Genomic DNA, 24,243 nt, shown 5'->3' with positions numbered 1-24,243 from the left:
GGTAGAGTGCCAACCATGAGCAAGAAGGAAAGAAAAGCCAAATGGGAGCAAAGCTTTGAGTTCAAACACTGGCGAAATAGCAGTAACCATAATAATGACAACAATGTTTATAATGACTAAAGACGGGGCTCGAGTGGCGGAAGGTCTGCCAGCCGTGCAAGATCCCGAGCTCAAGTCATAGCACAACCAAACAGGAAACGTTGACGCGCGCACTTCTATTACGGATTATACTTACTGTCCCAGGCGACAAGACGCATAAATGTCCATTTTAGGCCCAGGGCTAAATGCTAACTATGCTCAACCTTGATCAATAGAAATAATTTCAAGTTCTTTATACCTTCAGTATTAATGAAGTAGTAATGGATGGGAAATTTTTGTGAATAAAGCCTTTCATAAGAAAAAAAAATGTGTGTGTGTGTGTGTGTGTGTATGTATATATCTATATATCTATCTGGAGGGGAAATTACCATTGTACTGTTAGACTTAAAAACAGGGTAACATGAACATGAATGATGATGTCTATGTAACAACACAGTTGTGATGAGAATCAAACCAAGGCAAGTAAACAGAAACTTTGGTTTCCGGTTCATATTGTTTTGGTTTGCTTTTGGTATAATAGTCTGAACTCATACTTGCTAGGCAGGCACTCTACCACTTGGGCCAGCACCCCAACCCATTTTACTTTTGTCGTTTTATTGAATAAGGGCCAGTGCCCAGCCTGGAGTCTGATCCTCCTGTTCATGTCTGGGGTTACATAGCTGCACCACTACTCCCAGCAGTTGTTGAGATGTGACCTTACTACCTACTGCAATCCTCATCCCTGCCGGATGGGTAGTTGGGATAGCAGACATACCCCAACCCCAAGGAAGAGTTTGTATTGTGAGACGTTTCACCTTCCATGAGCCTTACGTGAAATCGCTTTGTTTTCCTGAATACCCGTGATGATTTTCTTATGTAAGAACTAGACAGAATGCGCTAAGAACCTCTTAAAATGTTGAAAGAATAAATGTTTAAGGTTTTTTAAAACCATTTAAATCTGTGTGAGCAGCGTCATAACCTGGATTTACTTAACATTTATGTCTTCATGTTTCACATTTGATCAAGTATGTAGAGCAAAAAGTAGTGCTGTCCCCATTTTAACAATGTGGGCGTTAAAGCCCAGAGACTAGCTTAAAACCAGATAGCTAATCACATTGAGGTCTTCACGCTTGGTAAGAAGCAGCACTCTTTGTATTAGATCATCACTGCCTCAGTGGGCAGATGATGGGGAGATAGATTAATCAAGCAGCAAACAGGGCTGGAGGAAGCTTAGAGAGAATTCTATCAAAAATTACAGTAAGCTATGTAGCCTCTTGTTGCAACATGACAGATTGTCTACCTGTTTTGCTTTAATATATTTGATTTGGTTTGCTACAAATTGGTTCTCTACGTTTGCTTGGAGGAAGCAGCAAAGAATTTATTGACACATTAAGTTGTTTACTACCTTTAAAATCTCTGGTTAATTCACTAACTTCTCTGCAGATTAAATCCAGTTGTATAAAGATTGAGCGCGAGTGTCTCTGGGTGGAAGGAGAAATGGCCACAGGGGCTGCTCACTCAGCTAGTTAACTCACGGAGAGCATCGCCTGCCCGACGCTGTTGCTTTGCGCTATTACAGAAATGCTCGTGGGCTGCGTAATGTTAATTTCACTTGCTGTCTTATTGAGACTTTCATCAAGACATGCTCTTTCCAGCACTGAAAAGGCAAGGCAACTCATTTCTACGACTTAGACACTAATGATTTGTGTTTCCCAAGGAGAATTGAATTAAGGTTTTACTAGTAAATTGGGCCTATAACCTTTAAGTCCGGATTTTATTAGATTATCACACATAAGCATTAGCAAACTATAAACTTCACTGAAATATAGAAATACAAGCCAAAAAAAACCAAGTCTTAGGATGCTGGAAACTTGGGATGATGTTTTATAATCCTAGAGAAGTTATAGTCCAAACTTGGAATCGTATTTTCAGTTATTTACTTTCCTTTAGAGATTTATTAGAAGCCTGAGAAGTTTTTGGCAACAGGTCGGCCCTCATCAACTTGGTGTTAATTTTTGACCTGTTAATCTAAGCAGTATTTCTGGAGGCACACAGAATAGCTGTGTATAAATCCAAAGATACTCCCAATGAAAACCTAATTCATTATCGTTTTATTAGGACTTTAGGAGACGAAGTTCAGTGTGACTGAATCTGTAGATAAAATAACGTGAGTATGACCAGATTCCATACAGTTGTTTTGACCTTGATCTTGGTGTACCTTTATACTAGAAGGAATAACAGAGTAGTTAACCCAGTGATGACTTCCCAGTCAGTTAAGTAACTCACCACCACTTAAGAATATTATCTAGTGTTAAGTTCATACGTTTTTGTTGGCTGTAGAGATAGAAGAGTTAGTTTTAAATTTAGCTGGCTATGGTGGTTCATTCCTGTAACCCCAACGCTCAGGAGACCGAGGTCAGAGGATCTCCATTTTAATGTACACTTAGGCTACACAGGGACCTCTGTCTTCCAAAACTGGAGGAATAAGTGTAAGAGGAAAATAATGCAAAGATGAATGCTCTTGTGATACATTTGACCTAGGACATGCTCTTACTTAAATATATGTGTTTAAGTAACAGCATATGTGTATAATATGTGTGTATACATATATATATATGGGATTTTACCTTTATAGACTTGCTTATTTCTACCCTAGTGAAACGAGCACTTGGTTATGTTGTAGGTTAATGAGCACTGCCTCCCTCCAAGAAAATGAGAGGAGCGGAGCACCCCGAGCACACCGCCTTTTGTTTCCTCTGAGTCTGGAGTCAGTGACACGAAACTGACTCCTTAAGTGAAAAGTATTTCTTAATTTAAGATAGATTGATTCTAGCCCACGTGTGTTTCAGTGTGGCTTAAGTATTTATGAACAATTGTTAATGTTTTATGTAGAAAACATAAAACCCAATATATTTTCTTAAATATTGTTTAAAAACAGCTGAAACTCAGGGCCTATCCATTTTTAAACATAATAGTAATTAATTCCCATATTTTCTGTACTGCCCATAGCCATTGAAGATGTGCTGCTACAAATGACTCAGCCCTCACCTGAGCCGTATGGGCAGTGTAAACTCATTTGCACTTAGTTTGAACAAGAATTGTACGGATTGTAGGTGAATTATTAAAGTAAATTTATATTGCCAAGTAAATCTACGAGTAAAATGTTGAGCTGTTGTAAATGAGAAAGGAATGTGCAAATGAAGACCTGCCTGCTTTAATAAGTTTCGTGGTTGCCCTCTCCGTTTCAACTAAGAGTTTTTTTGTTGGTGTGTTTTTAAGGAGGGGTAGTCTATAAAACTCCTTGTAGAAGTATCTAAGACAAAAACAAGGAAATATAATGTTCTGAACTCAGCTGGTCCAAACCACTTGAGCTGCTATGACAGCTCATAAAACTGAGAGTAGTTTTTAACTGGGCTCTGTTTTACATTGCCAAAGTGAATTTTCCTTGCAGGAAGTAGCCAGAGGGTTTATTTAGTTTCCAGTCCCTGGCTTTGATCTTTCTGTACTGTCACCTCTCGGGTTACACAGCCCTTTTTCACTGCAGTAAATCTGCAGCAGTTAATGAGAATACAATCCCCCCCCCCCCACTGATGGCATGTTGTTAAATACCAAACCACAGTCAGCTGCACCTTTGCAGACTTTCAGTTAAGATGCGTGAGGACAGTGCAGTCAGCGTAATCTCTGCCTTTGCAACGCCTTGTATTGAACTTTCCTCCTTTTCAAGTGAACTGCTTCATTGAGTCAAGTGGTCCAAGGGCAACCTGGAAAGGAAATTCAGAATGTTAGTAATGCCCAGGAGGTGTCGTCGGTAGGGTGAGGCAGGGTGGGCAGACTACAGGCCTGCTAGCCTGAAGACTCCAACCAGGAAGTTGTCTCTTCAAATAAAATCCAGTCCTTTGCTCTGACCTTGGTATGGTATGTTCAGTTTCAACATAAATTTGTAATTAATTGAATTTATTTAATGGGTCAGAACATTGTTTTTTACTTTTGATTACAGAGACGATATCATAGTATCTAAAAGAAATTGAAGTTTTCCAGAAAATGTAGTTACCGTGTTATAAGAGCTATCCTTTCCATTTATGTTGGTCCTGGGCTTGAACTCTGGGCCTGGGCGCTGTCCTTCAGCTCTTCAGCCCAAGGCGAGTGCTCTACCACTTGAGCCACAGCCCCACTTCTGGTTTTTTTCTGCTTATGTGGTGCTAAGGAATCGAACCCAGGGCCTCATGCATGTGAGGTAAGCACTCTACCACTGAGCCACCTTCCCAGCCCTGTAAGAGAGCTATTCTTAAAGGAAAAATAGGGCCCTACATTTGGAGGAAATGTTACAAATATCTATTTAATAAATGAAATTTCAAAGCACACATAAGCTGATTTTACATTAATATATACATCCCTTATGATAAAGTACAAAAAATCTATTTTCTTCCTGTTGTAATCAGATCTCTCCCATTAATCATTTATTATTTGATTCACTATATATATTGAATTATTTTTCATTTATACTTTTTCTTTTTTCTGGTAATTAAAATTTAGCGACTTAGTTTTGTCAAGAAATTTGGAGACTTTCTCAAGAGGTCATTTTGGATGGCAGCCAAAATATATATTTTTTTGCATTTATATGGATCATATTTACATATATAAATATGAAATAGTATTGAATAAAATATCTTTTAAAGAAGCCAGTTTCTAGTTTCTCACCCCTGAAGTTACAGTTAAGGCTTTAGCCATCTAATTCACAAACTTAAATCATTCCTTTCTCATAACAATCAAAATGATGGGATAAGTCAATGTGTATCATACCCATTTACTGATTTAAGTAAGTATTGTAAAAGCAATCACTAAAAGCATTATTAAGAACTTAGGAGAATGCATCTAAATTGGAGATTTTTCATGAAATAGAAGATATACTTTTGGAAAAATACAAGCTGTTGGTTATCCAAGTAAGAAAGGAGGGTAAGAAAGAGGAGAGTTTTGAAAATTTTAAGAGCGAGGTATAGTATTGAGGATCCTTGACCTTTCTAGAAAGTACTCAGGAGAAATGTAGTACTATGTAGAAACGTTTTATCTTAAAATTGAAGCTTGTACTCTTAGAATTATTGTTTGAAAAAAGCCTGTGATTGTTTATATGTTTTTTTTAATGGTTAAAATAAAATTTTAGACTGTATCTGGCAGGCTGGTCAGTAGGTGGTTTTTTCCTGCAAGTTCAAATTCAAAATTCTGGACTTGAATGTTCACAGGAATTTTCTGTACAAAATAACATTAGTTTTTTTTTTTTTTCAGTTTTGTGGTCCTTTAAAAAAACATAAATCTTCAGTGAAACGAAGATTTTTATGCTTTTGGAACATAAGCAGTTCAGTACAGTTTTAAATGAAATTATTGAAAAGGAGTTAGGAACAAGGCTGGCCGCATTGTCATACGGACTTAATCTTTATTCTTATTGTATTATCCAGATCTGTCCACAGTTGGAGGTATGATCAGCAATAGTGGTGGTAACATGGATTACAGTGTATTTAGTGAGCACAACTTTAATCTTCACAACTGAGTGAAGACATTGTTAAGGAAACAAATTTAGGGAAATAAGCAGTTTGCTCAAGATTATCTTCCTGTCACCCACTCCTAAACTCATTCTGAGCACACATGTAAGTGAAGGTTATCCTCCTTTTCGTTTTCCCTTGATTCCAGCTATCCAGCCAGGCGTCTCTCTGCTCCATGCCGCCCTTGCCCCTCGACTGGGCCATTCCTGCAGCATGCAGACATCACTTGGAGTCCCCAGAGGTTGTCTCTGGGCCCACGCTGCCTTCCAGCTGCTGCCCATTTCTTACTTCCCCACGGACGGCCTTTCTACAGACTTCCATGTGCTCTTCTCTTCAGCCTCCAAGGGACAGACTGTTCCATCTTTAACTCCCAGCTGTGTTTGACACGGTTGTCCAAGCCCTGCCTTGTGAAAGTCTGCTTTCAGCTCTTAAATGCACCACTTTCCTGACCTTTCTCCTGAGCTTTTGGTCCTTCTCAATGTCCTCTTTCTCCGCCAGCCATTCCTCCTCTTGGCACCTTTGGAGTGCCAGTTGTTTCAGGGTGCAGTATTCTTCTGTAGCCATACCGTCTGAGGAGGGCATCCTGTTTTCTAACTACCCACCAACCTGTAGGATCTCACCTGAGCGACATGACTCGATAGGCTGTCCGTAGCTTGTTTTTAGCTGCGTTTTTCTCTGAGCACCACACTCCCCATTTCGCCTATCAACTGAACATTCCATATAATTATCGGACTTGCTCCCTTGCTCCTCCCATGTCAACACGCGCCACCTCACCCACCGAGTAGTTACGTGGTCGGCTGAGGACTCTTCCCTGAGTCTAACCTCTTCTCTGCCATTGCCTTCTCCACAGTAGTGGAGCACTTACACGTCCAGCTGTTTGCCTTTGTAGACTGACTCAAATTGGATCATAAAACATCTGCATGTAATAAGACATAGAATTCTTCCTCTGTTCCACCTAGGGTACTGCATTGTTTGACTCTTACCTTGTCCTCCAGTGTCACAAATACCCCAGTTGCGTATATTAACTCTTCTAGGCTTCTTTTCTTTCTCATTCAAGAAGAGTCCTTTTCACTTTGTGACCTTTGTGATTAGCTTGAATAGCCTTCCCACTCCAAATGGGCAGCTCAAATGTTACTCCCTCCAAGAATCTTTTCTTGGAATTGCATTTGAAATTCTAACTCTTCATGCAGAAAGATGAATAGAACATTTAGAGTTTACATAATTTCACTCAGCATTGCTCTGGCTGGCTTGTAAATGTGGCAGACACTGGGGTGGGATCTAGGGACTCGCACAGCACCGAGGACGTCACCTGTCCTTTGAGAAGCCTGGAGTTGGTGTTAAAATACAGTTCCAAACACACATTCAGGCCTCCTTTGTTAGTCTTTAGTTCATCTTGCTTGGATTTTTTTAGTATTGAAGGTTATTGAGTATTGCCAGGGTTAGAAAATTAATTAATTCTGACATTAGCACTTGAACATCAGTAATCTTTTACCTGTTCCTGCCAAATTGATGTTATTCTCACATCTTGAGTAAAATAAATCCATATGTGTATGGGTGTATGTACAGCCAGTAGAATAGGTATCTTAAGGACTTTTTTAATTTTGAGTAATTTTTAGAAGAAACAAAATTAATGGCCTTTAGAAAAGAATACCATGTTATATTTAAAAGCCTACTACGTGGAATGTGGTCTTTTTATTAACTTCTGTTACAGAAACATAAATTATTTTTATGAGAAAAAGACTAATTAGATATTATGGTAAGTGTTCTTTAATGACATAGATTAAGGTTTTCTGCCATTTTAAGTCAAGAAATGAAAAGTTTGACAAAGAATTGCATTACTTTTGAAATATAACTTCTTTTTTTTAATTTTTTTTTAATTGTGAAAATACTGTACAGAGGGGTTACAATTACATGGGCAAGATAGTGAGTACATTTCTTATCAAGCATTGTAGCCGCCTCCTTTGTTTACCCTTCCCATCCCTTCCCATCCTCCCTCCCCCCCACCCAATCCTCCCCCCCCTCAAGTTGTAAAGTTCGTTTTCGACATGAGAAATATAACTTCTTAAATTATGTGAACAACTTGTAAATCACTGCACTCTGATGTTTTCGTAATTGACTAGAGTTTAGAAGGTTGCACCAATAATCAGCATGAATGGATCAGTCCAGACAGAAGCTCCCGTGCCTTGGTCATGGAGATATCCCCTTTAAACATGCACTAGTGCTGGGTGTGGGTGGCTCAGCCTGCCATCCCAGCTACTCAGGAGGCTGAGATGTGAGGATCGCGGTTCAAAGCCAGCCCTGGCAGGAAAGTCTGTGAGACTCTTATCTCCAGTTAACCACTCAGAAAACCAGAAGTGGCGCTGTGTGTAGCTCAAGTGGTAGAGCACTCACTTTGAGCTGATGAGCTCAGGGACAGCGCCCAGGCCCAGAGTTCAAGCTCCATGACTGACCTCCCCCCCCCAAAAAAAGCACTACTATCCTACAAAATGAAAAATAACCATGGGGTTTGGGAGAGCCATGGTATCTGAAAGCTTGTTTGTAAATACTGATTTCTGTGCCTCCCATCTCATGCTCAGAAGGTGCACTGCCTGTGTTTACACAGATAGGTAGCTAATACACATGGGCAGGACCGAGGAGGGAGGAGAGTGTGTGAGGGTCCCCCAGGAGCAGGTGACCGACATCATAGCTAGGGAAGAACCCTTTCAACCTGCGGCTGCTAGATGCAGATCACAAAGTGTTTACAAAGACACAGACTTTGTCATTATTGGTGGCTGCCCTAGAATGGGGGCCTGTCTGGAGTCTAAAGGATCAGCTGTGGATTATGATGTAAAATCTGCCTGTAGGAATTTGAGGCATTAGTTGGTATTCTCACAACTGCTCAGTACTTCTGTGAATGAGAGAGAACGAAGACCTGCTTTAGAGATAAGTGTGGCACTCTAATAAAATGTACTTCAGTGTTAGTGGTTTTACTGTTTGAGAAGAATAGTAGTAAAATTCAGTAATTTCTAAAACTATATTTGTACTGTTCCTTTGGGTATAGATGAAGTTTTGTCTACGTCTATGTTGGTTTTTACGTAAAAGCTACATGTTTTTGTGTCTCAGACTACGGAGGCATAATGAGCAAATGCCTTTAAAAACAAAATCAGCCCTGGGCTTGAACTCAGGGCCAGGGCACTGTCCCTGAGCTGCTTTTGCTCAAGGCTAGCACTCTACCACTTGAGCCACAGCGCCACTTCCAGCTTTTTCTGTGTGCTACTAAAAAATCGAACCCGGAGCTTCATGCATGCTAGGCAAGCACTCAACCACATTCCTAGCCCTTTTTTATTACCTTTGAAGATCTTAAATAATTCGTTTTTCATAGGGTACTAGTGTGATGTGTGGTGGTACTCAGATTTGAGCTGGCAGAAGGGACTTCATATCCGCTCGGACTTCCCACCACCTTTCTGACCCACGCCTGTAGACCTCTTTGGTTTTCAGTTATTTGGGGGATAATATATCATGTTTTTTGCCTTTTTTCCCACCCTTTTTGCTATCTTCCCTCCAAAGTAGCTGAGCTTACAGGAGTTTTCCACCACCATTAGTCATTTAAACAGGATCATAGTAATTTCCCAAGTCTCCTCACATCCTGTCTTAAGGAATGTTGCATGCCTTTAAGTATACATGGCTATTTTGTTTATTTAACTTTAGAATAATTGTATCTCAAGTTGATACATCTCACTTTTCTGTAAATTCTTAATATTTCAGGTTTTTCCCGGCAAAAACAAGGTAATTTTGTACTGGCCTATCAGAAATTAAAAAGACAAAAGAATCGTAAAAAGGAATCTGTTTGTGTAGACAATATCAAGTGGGTAATTGAGAGCCCTTCCCATGTGAAAAGACAGGAGAGGCTTGTAGGGGCACAGATAGATGGATAGGCAGGTGAGTTTTATGTTGCACCAGTAACTTAAAGTTGACATCTTTCAGAGGGATGCAGCTCGACATAGAGCACATGATTAGCATGTGCAAAGTCCCGAGTTCAAGCCCCAGCACCAGAAGAAAAAAAAAAAGAGGTTGGAAATTGATATTTTCATTAGCATTTCAAACCACATCCTGAGTTCTTACTTGGGGTAATAAATAAACAGCGATTATTAAAAAGTCCTCTAGCATTTTTAAGGTTCGGTTGTCAAGGCCTTTGCAAATACTACACTATTGTAAAGTTACTTCATTCTCAGTGAGCATGATGAGGAGCACAGGAGCTGCCCTGGCCGCTGGCAGTGGCTGCCCCTGTCCAGGCAGGCACCATGGAATCACACGCTTCCCGGCCGGCACACTGGAAACCACCAGTCACTGGCTTTGAATTTACTCAGGAGGCAGATGATTATTACTTTTTTTTCCCATGGGGCTTGAACTCTGAGCCTGGGCACTGTCCCTAGCTCAAAGCTAGCGCTCTACCACGTGAGCCACAACTCTACTTCTGGTTTTCTGGTGGTTCATTGGAGATAAGAGTCTCACACGGACTTTCCAGCCTGGCTGGCTTTGAACCGTGATCCTCAGATCTCAGCCTCCTGAGTAGCTAGGATTGCCGGCATGAGCCTGGCCCAGATGATCTTTTTTGTACACATGTGCTGACACTCAACTCAGGGCCTTATACCCACACTTGGTGTTTTTTACTCAACGCTGTCACTCTACCACCTAAGCCACATCTCTGTGGCTTTTTACCAGCTAATGGGAGATCAGAGTCTTCTGGACTCCATTCAGCCTCTTGAATGGATAGCTGGTATTACAGGCATGAGCCACTAGCACCTGAGTAAACACAGATAATTTTTTAAATGTATGGTACATTCCCATATGTCTGAAAATTCTCACGGTTGCCCAGATTGTTTTTAAGTCAGAAAGTTAGATTAGCACAACCCCTAAGACAGTGACCATCACGGAGCAGAAGAAATCCTCCATCCTCTGTGTGTTCATGACCTGTACACTTCTCTGACAGAAACCATTACTCTTAGAAAAATGAATACAGGTATGTGTCAGCCATATGGGAAGTAATTATTTCTATGAGGTAACTACAGTTCTTGCCCTTGATTTATCCTTTTAAAAATAACCTCACTGAATATAAATAGCATGGGAAGGTATGGAAAGAGAGTTTCCTAGTTGTTGACCCTAAAAGTTGCCTCGTTAGCATTAATTATGACGTGGAAAGTGAAGGTTTTAGATCAAATAATCTTATTTACACAGCAGTCCAGTCTTGCTATAGTAGAAGGAACATATGGCTGGTCATGGCATTATTTTAGTGCAGTTATAATTAGTGTTCCTCTGTAGCTTACGTAGGAGCCCTGTACAGGCAAACAGAAAGCGTGTGTAAGGAGCAGGCTAAGTGTGACAGAATGGCACTTAAATGTTTAGGTTAGATGTCAGGAGCCAGATTTCCTAAGCATAGTTAAGGAAATTATCCATTTTCATAAGTCATAACAATAATGACACCAAATACATCATATTCTTGTTCGAAACTTGGAAATGTAGTCATCTTAAGGCATAGAGATATTAAAATTGATAACTATTCTACAATGGAAGAAATGACCAAGTTGTAGATATAGACAAAGGCATTGTAGCAATGAAGATAGAAATATCATCCAGGCACCCTAGTTTAGAGCGCATTGTATACCACTAACTTTAACATAAACAAGAGTAGGTAAGTTCATTTTGTTATTTTTTGTTGTTTTTTTGCTGAATTTAATAAAATGGCTAGTCCTCAAAATGAAGGGAGAGGTACCGTATACGTGATAAAAGAGTAGCGATTGATAAAGGAGAAGTACAGTGTACCGTTATGCTCTTTAAAAACAAAGGCGGAGGCGGCAATGCTGGATGAGAAGTGTACTCATTACCTTGCTCATGTAACTGTAGCTTAATTTAAAAATAATTTTAAGGTATAGCAATAAGGCCACAAGTAAGATAAACAATTGTTAGCATCATAGACTTCAACTGTATAGTGTACAATGTATAGTATGTCATATTGAAGACAGTGTGGTGTACAGTGTATAGTATGTCATATTGAAGACTGTGGTGTACAATGTATAGTATGTCATATTGAAGACAGTGTGGTGTACAGTGTATAGTATGTCATATTGAAGACAGTGTGGTGTACAGTGTATAGTATGTCATATTGAAGACTGTGGTGTACAATGTATAGTATGTCATATTGAAGACAGTGTGGTGTACAGTGTATAGTATGTCATATTGAAGACAGTGTGGTGTACAGTGTATAGTATGTCATATTGAAGACAGTGTGGTGTACAATGTATAGTATGTCATATTGAAAACAATGGAGTCACACCTTATTTCATCATTGCAAGACTTGTAATTAACTAATAAATAATTAGCCTTAAATCTAAGCAAAAAAAAAAAAATATGTTCCGCGATTTAAATACACTCATGATGTAACACATTTTTTTCTTCTTCTTTCTTTTTATTTTTGGTGCTAGTCCTGGGGCTTGAACTCAGGGCCTGGACACTGTCCCTGAACTGTTGTGCTCAAGGCTAGCACTCTACCACTTGAGTCACAGCTCCATTTCTGGCTTTTTTGGTGGTTAATTGGAGATAAGTCTCATTGACTTTCCTGCTTGGGCTGGCTTTGAGCCGTGATCCTCAGATCTCAGCCTCTTGAATAGATAGGATTTCAAGTGTGAGCCACTGGCACCTGGCTAAAATACATTCTTACTCTTAAGGACCAAGAAAGTTTATAAGATTAATTTAGAGATTTTTAAATGCAAAGCTTTGCTAACTGTAAAGTTGATATATAAAGGATTGTTCTAAGGTCCAAAATGTGCTAAAGGACACTAACACCTATCTGACCTCTATTCATTACTGCAATTACTGACTTGATGGTTAGAAAGTGGAAAATAACTCCCAATAGATCTTTTTAAATATCCTAATAAAGCGAAATGCTTTTTTACATATTTGTAATTTTAAATTTATTTAGAATTAAATATTCCTGCCTGAGTACTTAATTATATGGACTTTTAATGTGTTTAACTTAGTTTAACTTAGTTTCTGTTAACTCTATTTCTGCCCTTAATCCTGGAAAACTAAATACCAAAAAAGATCTTTACCAATCACTGCTTGATTTTTATCAAACTAATATAATTTATCTATTATTTGTTCAAAAAAATGAAACAAGTAAATATGAGACAAATTGGAAAGTTTACATTAAATATCATAAATTTGGTGAGATTTTTGAGATTTTTTTTAAAGTCAAGCCTTTGTCCCCATCTTATGTAAGGTAGTAAAGTAAGCACTTCAAAGCTACAGAAAGGTATCCTGAACTATTTACTATCTATTTTAAAGGCTTTGGAAACATGAGTTTACAGAAAATTCATATTAACATTTCATTTAAAGGAGACTGATACTATGTCCCCAGGGCTAAGCATGTTGTTAGAAAATCGACATTACTTTTTTGATTTTGTTCATTTGTCAGAATCCTAACTAATAATGATAGAAAATTTATATATCCTATTCTGTGTATTACTTAGGATAAGTTTATCTTATATTCCACTTCTTGAACTTGTTCATTTTGATAGTGCATTATGACAAAGATTCTAGTTGGAACTTAAATTAGAGTAACTAAAGACCATTACTCATGTTTTAACCAGCTAGACCAGCTAAAGAGTTTGATTGCTAACCTTAGCTCTTGAATTATGTTTTAGGTATTCAACTTTACAGCATGTTTAGTTTCTTTTCATTTCTTATTAGTATTTTTCAGTACTTAATAGCCTCCCGCTCCCACTTCCAACAGGAATTCTCTCTGTTCAACATCAGAAACATTTTCCTTTCTGGCATGTGCTCTCCAGCTCCACCAGCAGTGTAAGCAAATTGGAAGGTTCAGCTGTCATTCTTACAAGGTCATAGATCACACTAGCAGCCTGAGTAATCCAAGAGGTTTTAAGTATCATAGCATTTAGTTTAAAGTAAAATTTGCTCTGACAGGGCTGGCAGACCAATAGGAAAAAGAAATATTTGTGCTTGCAAAAGTGCATATGTAGAGACTAAGAGTATAACTGATGGCTGGAAGTGATTTCAGTCTAAAAAAACAAATCATTAAGAGAGTGCATAGGGGTAAAATACACAGTTCATATTTTAAAGAGTCTCAAAATGAACCAGCAACTAAGGTTAGCATTACACAGTAATTAGCTGTGGTGCTCAGGGTTTAACTCACGCAGTACCAGACGGTCTGGTTACACTGGCACTGAGAAAGCATTGCTACTCGCTGATACTCTCTAAACTTAACTGCTGTAATTTCTGTAACCTAAAAAAATCAAGGCATTAGGACAGATTATATAAATGTTGAACGAGTAACAAACAGTTATTTAGAAGAGGTGCTAATGGCGCCGTTTATTGACCGAGAGGCTGTTTCAGCCACTCATCGCGTTCCCCGGCATTTGATGGTGTGAAATGAGACATTGCTTGATACTGAATGCATTCACTAAAGCATTATTATCAAAAGCCTGCTTCACTTCAGCTTGATCATTTTATCTGACAACTTCCATTAGTGCCTACAAAGAGTGCCCTTTCTGTTATTAGCTACAAATCAGGGCAAATAAAATGCCTGTTAATACTATGTTACTTTTTCTAAATCATTGTTCTCTTTAAGAGAGCCAGTTTTGACTCTCAAAGATACAAAGTTTATCTTTTTTTTCTTAGTGCAGAACAGATTAAGTAAGAAAATGGAAAGGACTCCCATCAAGAGGGCAGCCTAGACTAACTTGGAAGACTCCCCGTTATAGATGCACAGAAATGTTAAGAGGAAGTGTGACACAATTGTGTAGGACATGAGCAAAGTTGCACAAATGATAGGAATATTTTAAGTGTCAAAAAATTAAATAACCACCCACAGGAGCATTGATACGGGTATAGGTTGTATAGTATAGGAAGATGAAATTCAGTTCTCCAAAAAAGCCAGGCTCCTCAAACAGCTACCTGCCTTTTTCTTCAAATGAAAGAGAATGTACTGATTTTAATCCGCCAGTCCAGAGAAACTCCTAAACCTTGTCTTGCATTGCAAAACCCTGTGTAGGAGAGCTAGTGACCCACGAGAAGGAAAACCACAAGCTTGTTCCATTCACCTGCACAGATTCAGACCTTACATTAAATAAATTCAAGAGTCTGCCAGTGAGAGGAGGATCAAATCCAGTCTGGGGAAAAGTTCATGAGGCCGTGTCTCCAAAAACCACCCTGTGCGAGGTGGCACACACCTGTGGCCTCGTCTACTTGGTAGGTAGAAGTAAGAAGACCGTGGCCCAAGGCTAGCCCTGGTAAGATTAGCATGAGATCCAAAATAGAAGCAATAGAACTAGTGGGGTAGCTGAGATGGCAGCAAGCATGAGACCGTAAGTCAGTCCTAGTACTGAAAAACAAAACACAGATTGTTAAATGATAGTTCCCCAAACCCCAGGTATGTCATTAAAAAAATTCTCTCTCCAGGAATATTACTAGAACTCAAGAAACAACAGGGAAAAGATTGAATTTAAACACAGTAAAAAAATTAGAAAGCATATAATGAAAGGGTCATAATGAAGGAAAATCATCAGATACACTAGGCAAACTAGAATTAAGAGAAGAATCTCACTGAGTACGAAACATGATAAGTTTTAATAGAAAACAGTGCAGTGACAAAGTCGAATAAAAATTCTAATTTTAAAAGGCCCACATAAAAATAATATAATCAGTAAAATAGCTTGAGATGAATTACCAGATTAAGGTGTCGTGTAAGAAAGGAGAAATTCATGCCCAGACTCAAGCGAGTGAAGTAGGATTTCTTTACCATTTGGAGTAGATTAGTGACTGTTTTACACATGCTCCCTCCGTCATTAGTACAAATTAGTTTATCTGAAGCATCTCAGCATAGTCACTAAATTGAAGAAATCTGTCCCCAAGGTAGTAGTTTTTTTTTCTTAGAGCTGACAGATGTCTATATGAATTTTTTTTAATAAACTCCAGATGAGTACTTTAAATACAGCCTCCTACTACTCACTTAATTTGCCCTTAATTTGGGAGAAAATACTACTTTGATTTCATTCAAACTATGATTTTCTAAGATACATTAGACATTTGTTTTCATCATAATGAAAGAAATTTTCCTATGCATGTAAAGATTAAGAATGAAAGAAAAATGTGAAATGTGAAACTTAATATATAATATATACTATATAATAATATATATCGTATTTTATATATTAGTGAAGACTACTTAACTATGCTCCTGGATTTCAATTTCTTAGTAATACAGTAATGTGTGTTCAAAGCAAAAAGTAATACCTTTGAGCAATGTGTGTGTGTGTGTGTGTGTGTGTGTGTATTATAGGTAAATTTTATAGAAAAAAGACACCATTGGTATTACTTCAAGGAACCATGTTAACACTATGAATGTGCGTGTGCACTGTATTTTTTCCGTGTCCACAATGATTGGCATCTTTCCAGCCTGTTTTCTTAGGTCCCCACATTTACAAATGCTTTTTGCATGCCACAAAAGTTTTTGCATATTACTGATATTCCTGTGTAGCTCTCAATTATTTCACATTTATAAAATGATGGATTGATCATCTGAGGAAGCGCTACAAACCACATCCTGTTCATTTCTATTAATGTTAAGTATCGGAGTTTAAATTTGTTAGGCCTTGTGCATTAGGAGTACTCAGTGGCAGTACAAGATCTCCATCTAGTGGCTAGTCTGTAAACTACAGGCATTTAGATCTAATCATGCAGCACTTTACAAATGTTAGGTATTATTTTATAGGCCTTACTTCTCTCTTACTTTCTTTTCATAACTTGAAGAAGAAAATGTTCTCCTCCTATTAAACAGAGGCAGTTTTCTTCTGCTATTTAATTTCACCTACATGGAATACCGCAGCCTCTGAGTTATTTGATGAAGCATTTCCCTATACTACAGAAGCAAAATAATGTTTCATATTCATTGACTGCAGCCTTTAAACTTTTCAGGCAGTTGTTAACTTCTCTCCTTCATTCTCAGTTCTGAACGAGCAGTTATAACTAAAAACTCATTTGAAAAGAGGAAAGACGTCGTCTTTTGTTGCCAAATACAGCATATGTGGTCACTGTTGCTGTCACTGCCTCCCAGCCCTTACGATCTCACAGCTGGACAGCCGTAATAGTCTCTTCCCATGCCTTTGCCTCTGAACCCCCTTCCTACCACAGAACTTGCCACTTGCTGTCTTACAACCGTTCACAACTCCCCCAGAGTGTATAGTGTGTTAAGTATTCTGTCTCTCTGGGTTCTCAACCCGGGTTAGGCAAGCACTCTGCTATTTGAGCCACACCCCTCACCCTTCTGCCTTTTTTAGATAGGGCCTTGCTTTTGCCAGGGAATGGCTTCAGACCATGATTCTCCTGCCTCCAATTCCCCATGAAGATGGGATCGTAGGTATGTGCCTCCACACCTGGGTTTTGGTCTATGTGTTTGCTTGGTCCCAGAGCTTGAACTCAGGACCTCGATCTTGCTCAGCTTTTCGCTCACAACTGACATTCTACCCCTTACGCCTCACCTCCACTCCAGAATTTTTGCTGGTTAATTGGAAATACCATCTGAAGACTAGACTGGCTTCAGACTGCAGTCCTCAGTTCTGAGCCTCAGTTGTAAATGTGAGCCACCAGCACCCTGCTGCATCGTGTTCATTTTTTGGTTTGGGCATGCCTTGAACTTCCATCCATCTCCGTTTCCTGCTTTCCTAACTGGGAGGGTAGGCATATACCGCCCTCTAGAGTCTCAGGGTCTGGCCCTTACTTCGCTTTCCATATTTACCTTTCTACCTCCAGCTTGCATTACAAACTTAGAGCACAGCTTTGTGTCTTTAAACTTAAGTCTATTGATGGTTAGTTCTTTCTTGCCGTTGGTTCCTTAGGCTGCTATTAACATCTCCCTCTCTTCAGCTCTGAAATCCTACCTATCCTTTGTGACTTCTCAATCCATGCATTTGGATACTTCTTTAAAGTCTGCTCTCTGTTGAATGTGACAGTAATACCAAAAATAAGACAATCTTGGCCTTTTGTGGTACCCACATTCTAATAGAAAAGATAGTAAAAGGGCAGGGAAGGTGGCTCAGTGGTAGAGCACTTGCTTTGCATGCATGAGGCCCTGGGTTCGATTCCTCAGCACCACATAAGCAGAAAAAAAAAAAAAGCCGGAAGTGGCACTGTGGCTCGAGTGATAGAGCACTAGCCTTGAGCTGAAGAGCTGAGGGACAGCGCCTAGGCCCAGAGTTCAGGCCCCACAACCAGACCCCCCCCCCAAAAAAAAAAGAGAAGATAGTAAATATATATAATGCCTGGAAATATAAAATATTATGAAATAGAACTAACTAGTTTCTATGAAGGATTTCTAGCCTCCAGGATTCTTCTGTAAGAATTAATTTTTTTTGTTTTCTACTAATTACACACATACTAGAGTAGTATACCATCACATCATGACCAAATCAGTCTTCCCACGCTCACTGGCTCCAAAGCATACAAGCCCAGCCCACCGCTGCATTTGAGGTGGTTCAGTCAAAGAGGTTCCAGGCTGGAAGAGGTTACAAAACTTCCTGGCAGCTCGGCGGACCGCCTTTGCAGAGTAATGAGCACTGTGTCTTGGGGGCGTACTCACAGCCTCGGATCCTCTCTGGCCAGGATGTTGTGAACGGAAGGGTAAACACCGATTCTGAAACTGTTTTCAAGTTAGAGCTCATCTGAGCATATGAAACAAGTGGGTTGAATTTATTCATTCATGAATATTTTACTTGCTATGTCTTTATATTGCTGACCTAAAATATAAAGGAAGAAAAAGACATCACTGTATCTAATTGTAATCAAATAATGATGATACTTTTCACTTATGCAGCACTTGTCATCCAAGGATTTCAAAGTGCTTTGCAAACATGCACTAATTAAAGCTCACAAACAGCCAGAGGTAGGTGACCTGCTTCCCCGCCACAGGACTGTCCGATCAGTGCCCTGAGGATCCTGGGCCCATGCTGGCTGTGTTTCCTTGTAATGTGCTGCATGCGAAGCACCACGTGTCATTTACAGATTTCTGTTTTCCCTGTGAACCATCCCACGTTCAGGTTTCTAATGAATGCTGTGAAGGGTCTGTTTCAAGCCTCATAAATACTTAGACCAGTTTCATTCTCCTGCTTCCTGTATGCTAGATTTCTACATTTGTACAAACCAACTCAGAAGTGAATTTATATTTGTTGGTGAATTTTAAACATAATTGTTCACTTTAAAGAATAATTCACAGTTATTAGGTTCTAAAACTTAATATCATATTAATTTGTTGTCTTTACTATTCTTGGTTATCTTCTCACACAATTTATACAAAAAAAAAATACTGAATGGGGAAAGGCTCCAAATCCGTTATCTGAACACTAGGATAAAGGCTAACTATCACTATCTAATTGTGAAGAAAAAGTAGTACAGTTGCTCCTTAGATCAATGCGAAAGGAAATGTAACTTTTTATGTAGGTTTGAAGTGACAGGAAAAGAATATGCACACATAGAGACACACTGTTGACAGTGAGCTTCCATCCACTTAAGTAACCAATCATACACACACACACACACACACACACACACACACACACACACACACACACACAAACTATAATCTAAAGCAGAATGGTCACACAGGAGAAGAGCAGAGACAGCACATGAGAGAGGTGTTTCCCCGGTTCTGATGCTGTTCAAGTCAAGTCTTCCTGAATAAGAAAAGAACAGTTTTTGCTATAGCGCGGCCCTTTTGTAAGCCTGATTTCTATCCCTTTTAGAATTTACATAAAGAGTCTCTGTATTTCTATTTGAAGGATCTGGCCTGAGCAACCATTTGGTGTACAATGTGACAGACACATCTCATCAGCTGTCCCTAACCATCTGATAATTGTGTGCATCCCAAGAATGATATTGTGAATACCCAAATGGCCCTTGGCAGAACAGATATGTCCCTATCTCTGACGCCTGATTTAAAGGAGTACTCACTATAGATTCTCCTAGATTTGAATCAGACTCATATTAGCAAGGCTACATCCTTATCTCAAGACACAAGTAAGATTAGTATGGCGTGTTCCCAAAGAATGCCTACCTCAGGTTTGAGCATTCTGGAAGTACTTCCCACCCCCCCCCCCCCACCCATTAGACTCAAAACAGATATTAAAGAAGCAAGTTGTAGTTTCAGAGAGAATTTGATTTTAAAAATATTACTTTATTTTAGTTGCTCTTGTATAATACAAAGGTACCCATAAACTTCACAGCGTTCCTTCAAATTAATCATCATGATTAAATATTTAAAAAGCTTGCTTTAAGAGTCAGTTTCAAATTTTCTTTCCTAATTTTTCCTAAATGATATGTTCGAAAAGTTATATAATTTACAATAGAAAATATCGCCCATGTGGCACAACTAAAGTTATTTTCACTGTTGGCAAAGCACATAAGAAAAATTACAGAAGTTTGCCTAGGAGTCATAGAAGTTGACATTGGAGATACCCGGAGAACCTCTTAAAGCCCCAGGAGCCTTTAAATGCCCTTTCTCATTGAGGACCCAGTTTTATCAGTCAGAACTCCTGATTTAGGGGTCCAGGTCACCCTGTCACCAAGGAACCACTTGGTTGCTGCTGCCAGCACCGCCGCTGGAGAGGAGCTCTGTTCTGAGTGAGTGGTTAAACGCCCTGTGGAGGACCGTCCTCTTCTAGCAGAATTGCAACACTAGGCAAAAGGTCCTTTGTGAGATGCTCTGTTCTGAAGATAGTTTTCATATTTGTTCAGTAATCCATTATGTGACCATAGTCCCTAAATTGAGAAAAGAGGACAACTAATTTCAGCTTCCACCCTCATTGGAAGTGTTAAAAGGGTATGGAGCGATAAAAGGCAGGTGTGAGTAGAGGGATGGAGGAGACTGAATTGCAATCTGCACACATGCCGTCAATCCTTAGGTAGCTGAGAGCTCTCTAGAGCCACATGCAGTTTGCTATCCTCAGCCCACCGGAGAAAACATATCAACAGCCAGCTTTTTCTGTAATTCTAAACTGACACAGGTGTATCTTGAGAATGAACAAAAGTTCACTGAATCCAATAAATTCTAAATTACCTTTTAAGCTACTTTTAAACTAGTATTAAGTTCTATGTCAGGCACCAGTATCCCATGCCTGTAATACCAGCTACTCAGGAGACTGAGATCTGAGGATCAAGATTCAAAGCCAGTCCAGGCAGGAAAGCCTCTTAGCACCAATTAACCACCAAAAAGTCCGAGGAGCAGCTATGTCTGAAGTGGCAGAGCACTAGCCTGGAGCAGAAAAGCTCAGGGACAGTGTCCAAGCCCTGAGTTCAAGCGCCAGGACAGGCACAAATATATATATATATATATATATATATATATATATATATATATATATATATATATATATATATATACATATATTATACATATTATACATGTTATACATATATAATGTACATTTTACATATGCATATAATAAAGAACCATATGTGTTTGTGTATATATAATCTCAAATTTTAAATTTATTTTCCATGTTACCAAGGTAAGAAGAGATGCTTATATTTTAACCATTTCAAAATAGACTTCAGACTTACGAGTTTCAACCAACTTTGGAAATTATACACATGCTATTTTTCATAATGAAGGAACACTCAAATTTTTATTTGTCTAGGATTACTCAGTATAGATACTAACGGAAACTTAAATTTTAGAAATTCTACTCCTCTGAGAGGTAGATTCACATGAAGTATGTGTCTCATATATTCTGATTCTTTGCATATGCTCTTCAGTTCTGTCATACACACCCATGAGCATGCGCGCGCACACACACACACACACACACACACACACACACACACACACACACACACACATGCACATTATCCAAAATCTTAATTGGTTAGTAAAATGTTTCAACTTAATCTCACTTTGTTCAGGGAACCTATTTTTAATCACGTTGAGGTTCCGCAGGTGTGAAGCATGTTTCCATCTAGTACAATCTCAGCCGTACGTCATTTCGGTCTGTTTTTCAGAGCTTACACTTGCACATTAAATTGCTTCCTTTGGTTGGAATCGCCCTCGCGAGTCCATGCCTGGACTGCATGCGCTGTGCATGAGCATGTGCTGGCCGCTCTGCGGCAGAGGCGGGCGCTGGGTCACCTCTCCGGAGCGCTGCGTAGCTCACTCATTCCTGAAAAGCACTTGGTGAACGGATTTCCTTTGAAGTAGTGTATCTTGAGTGCAAGAATACATTTTTAAAGTAATTGCAAGTATATGTATGCTTCAGGCTGCCTTTACAACTCAAAAGATGACCTTTCCACTTTAATTTCCACACCGTAGTTGAATCAGAACCTGTAACGGTTGGTTGTCAACTCAAAAGGCATATGACTTCGCTCGCCACTGCTGATGCTCATTTTCACATTGGGAGACATCCCTTGTGCCTCTGGGGCTTGTGCTACGATCTGGCCACGGGTTAGCAGCCTGTCCTAACAGAGGGAGAGTTGCCCCTGTCTTCACGGGACAGACTTTCAAGCGCAGAACTTTTTTCTACAGCTTTAATTTTATCATTTTCTAGCCACACATACTGATTATTGCTAGTATGTAAAATAAATTTATATTTTGTCACAAAGAGCCATATATATGAATAATTTACTCAGCCAGGAGTATTTGATCTGATTCTTAGACTATATTAGGGCCTTCTGTTATAGATTTGACTTTTTCCTGGCACTGGATTGTGTTTTCAGAGTTTGTTGGGGCTCTACCACTGGAGTCATTGCTGGTTATTTTGGAGAATGAAGTCTTAGAGGCTTCTCTACTAGGCTGGTTTCAAACAGTGATCCTCCACGTCTCAGCCTCCTGAGTGTCTAAGATAACGTGCGTGAGCCATTGGCGCCTGGCCGAGTTCCAGACATGTTTTTAGTAATAAATATTTTATTACACACATGTGAATGAGAAGAAAAAAGCAGTGATACCAGTAGAAATAACTGTGACTGTAGCAGGAGACTCTTGGCAGTATAGATGTTAGGTTTGAGGTCTCTAATTTAACCTGCTCATCACTGGTTTTCCTCCTTTCAGCCTTGCAATGGATAGCTTTGGCCAGCCGGTGGGCATCCTGACACGCCCTGCTACCGCTTACGGATTCCGCCCCGATGAGCCTTACTACTACGGCTATGGACCTCGATAAAGTCATCCCTGTGCGCGCTCCTCCTAGAAGAAATCCCTGTGGGTTGGGTTAACTTTGAAACTTGGCCTAATAATGCATGTTGATACTATTGTGGGTCTGTGCTTCTTATGTGTCCACGTTGTTTGCTGGAGAGTAAGTCCAACCCCCCTGTCTTCTGTTACGAGCGGCCGATGCGAACGCTGCTCATTCAGCCAGCAGCATCACCGTGCTGAACACCACTTCTCTGAGACTCCCTGTGGATGGTGAAAAGCTACTAGACTGGAAAACAAATGCTACCTTGTGCGTATTACGTGACTAATTTAATTTCTATTAAAACCCAGCATAAAGTGCAAATGAATGAACCAAAGTCATGTGTTTGCCTTTACTGTGTTTTATTAGAAGAGGCATGCCGCATAGGGTACACATGAATTTCATTTTCTCCCTGCTTATAAACTCTTTAGCATTTCATGTGACATGTTCTCTGTTTAAAGTTTATTAAAAGAAGGACCTTGGGTTTTTTTTTTTTTTTTTTTGAGACAGTGTTTCACTATGTAGACCAGCCTGGCCTTGACTCTGTAATCCTCCCTCTCCTCCTGCCTCCGCCTCCACCGTGCGTCACGCCTCCCGCAGAGCCTCCGCCCCTTACTTCATCCTGTACCTGAAAGCGTCCTCCACCAAGTGATTAACTGTGAGCTTTTATTAACAGTGGAACCTATGCTGTAAGTGGCGGTAAAGATCAAGTATAGTCTCTTAAGCAATTTGATTTCCTGACTAATAACAAAGCCTCCGACAACTAACACAAATAAAACTGGATTTATGTCAGCTTCTCAGTTTTATTCTTCATGAAATTTAGACTATAAAGTATGGAAAAGGCAATTATTTTAGCCTCATTGAGGAAGGCTAAGGAATTGACTATTTCAATCAAGTTGACTATTTCAATTAATTTCAGTTTGTTCACTTAATATTCTATCAGGTAGAGTTAGGTAATAGGAAAATCACTAATTGGTTATAGGTACTTCATTCACCTTTACTTGAAAAACTAAGTAAAATAAGTATAATCTGTAGTTTCTTCATAACCTGTCAAAGAAAATAGGAAGTTTTAATGACAAGATTTCTATCCTTAAATTTAAAATGACATTAACCATACTGTTTGGCCTAATCTATACATTTTTACCATAAAGTAGTAGCCCTGGGAAAACTCCTTTGAAATAATTCAGTTTATCAACTTATTTGAAAGAACAATTTCATTAAAAATATCAACATGTATTTTCCTTATCTGATATGTATAAGAATGTAGATAAAGTTCTTTAGGCAATGTACATGTAAGATGTGACTTATGCCCTTGAACTCAAGCCTCACTAATCCTTCAGAAAACATGCATTTATCCTCATAGCTTCTACTGTATCCCCAAAATATTAAACGTAGAAAGGGCCTTAGAATCAACCCTGTCAAACTCTCAT

At 39.2% G+C, this 24,243-nt stretch overlaps 1 protein-coding gene across 1 annotated transcript in view; it reads left to right on the top strand.

The window, feature by feature from the left end:
* Kifap3 (kinesin associated protein 3) overlaps positions 1 to 23,605 on the top strand; it is a 112,582-nt gene extending 88,977 nt beyond the window's left edge. Inside the window, exon 20 of the mRNA XM_042674349.1 lies at positions 22,696 to 23,605. Within this exon, the coding sequence (XP_042530283.1) occupies positions 22,696 to 22,804 (109 nt within the window). The 3' untranslated portion in view covers positions 22,805 to 23,605. The remainder of the gene's footprint in view (positions 1 to 22,695) is intronic.
* Positions 23,606 to 24,243: the final 638 nt, after the last annotated feature.

The sequence above is a fragment of the Dipodomys spectabilis genome, unplaced genomic scaffold (genome assembly GCF_019054845.1).
Source record: "Dipodomys spectabilis isolate Male_0828 unplaced genomic scaffold, ASM1905484v1 ptg000019l, whole genome shotgun sequence".
In the NCBI taxonomy this organism is placed as follows: domain Eukaryota; kingdom Metazoa; phylum Chordata; class Mammalia; order Rodentia; family Heteromyidae; genus Dipodomys; species Dipodomys spectabilis.
The sequence above is the reverse complement of the archived record's forward strand: the minus strand, read 5'-3'. Positions and strand labels throughout refer to the sequence as shown.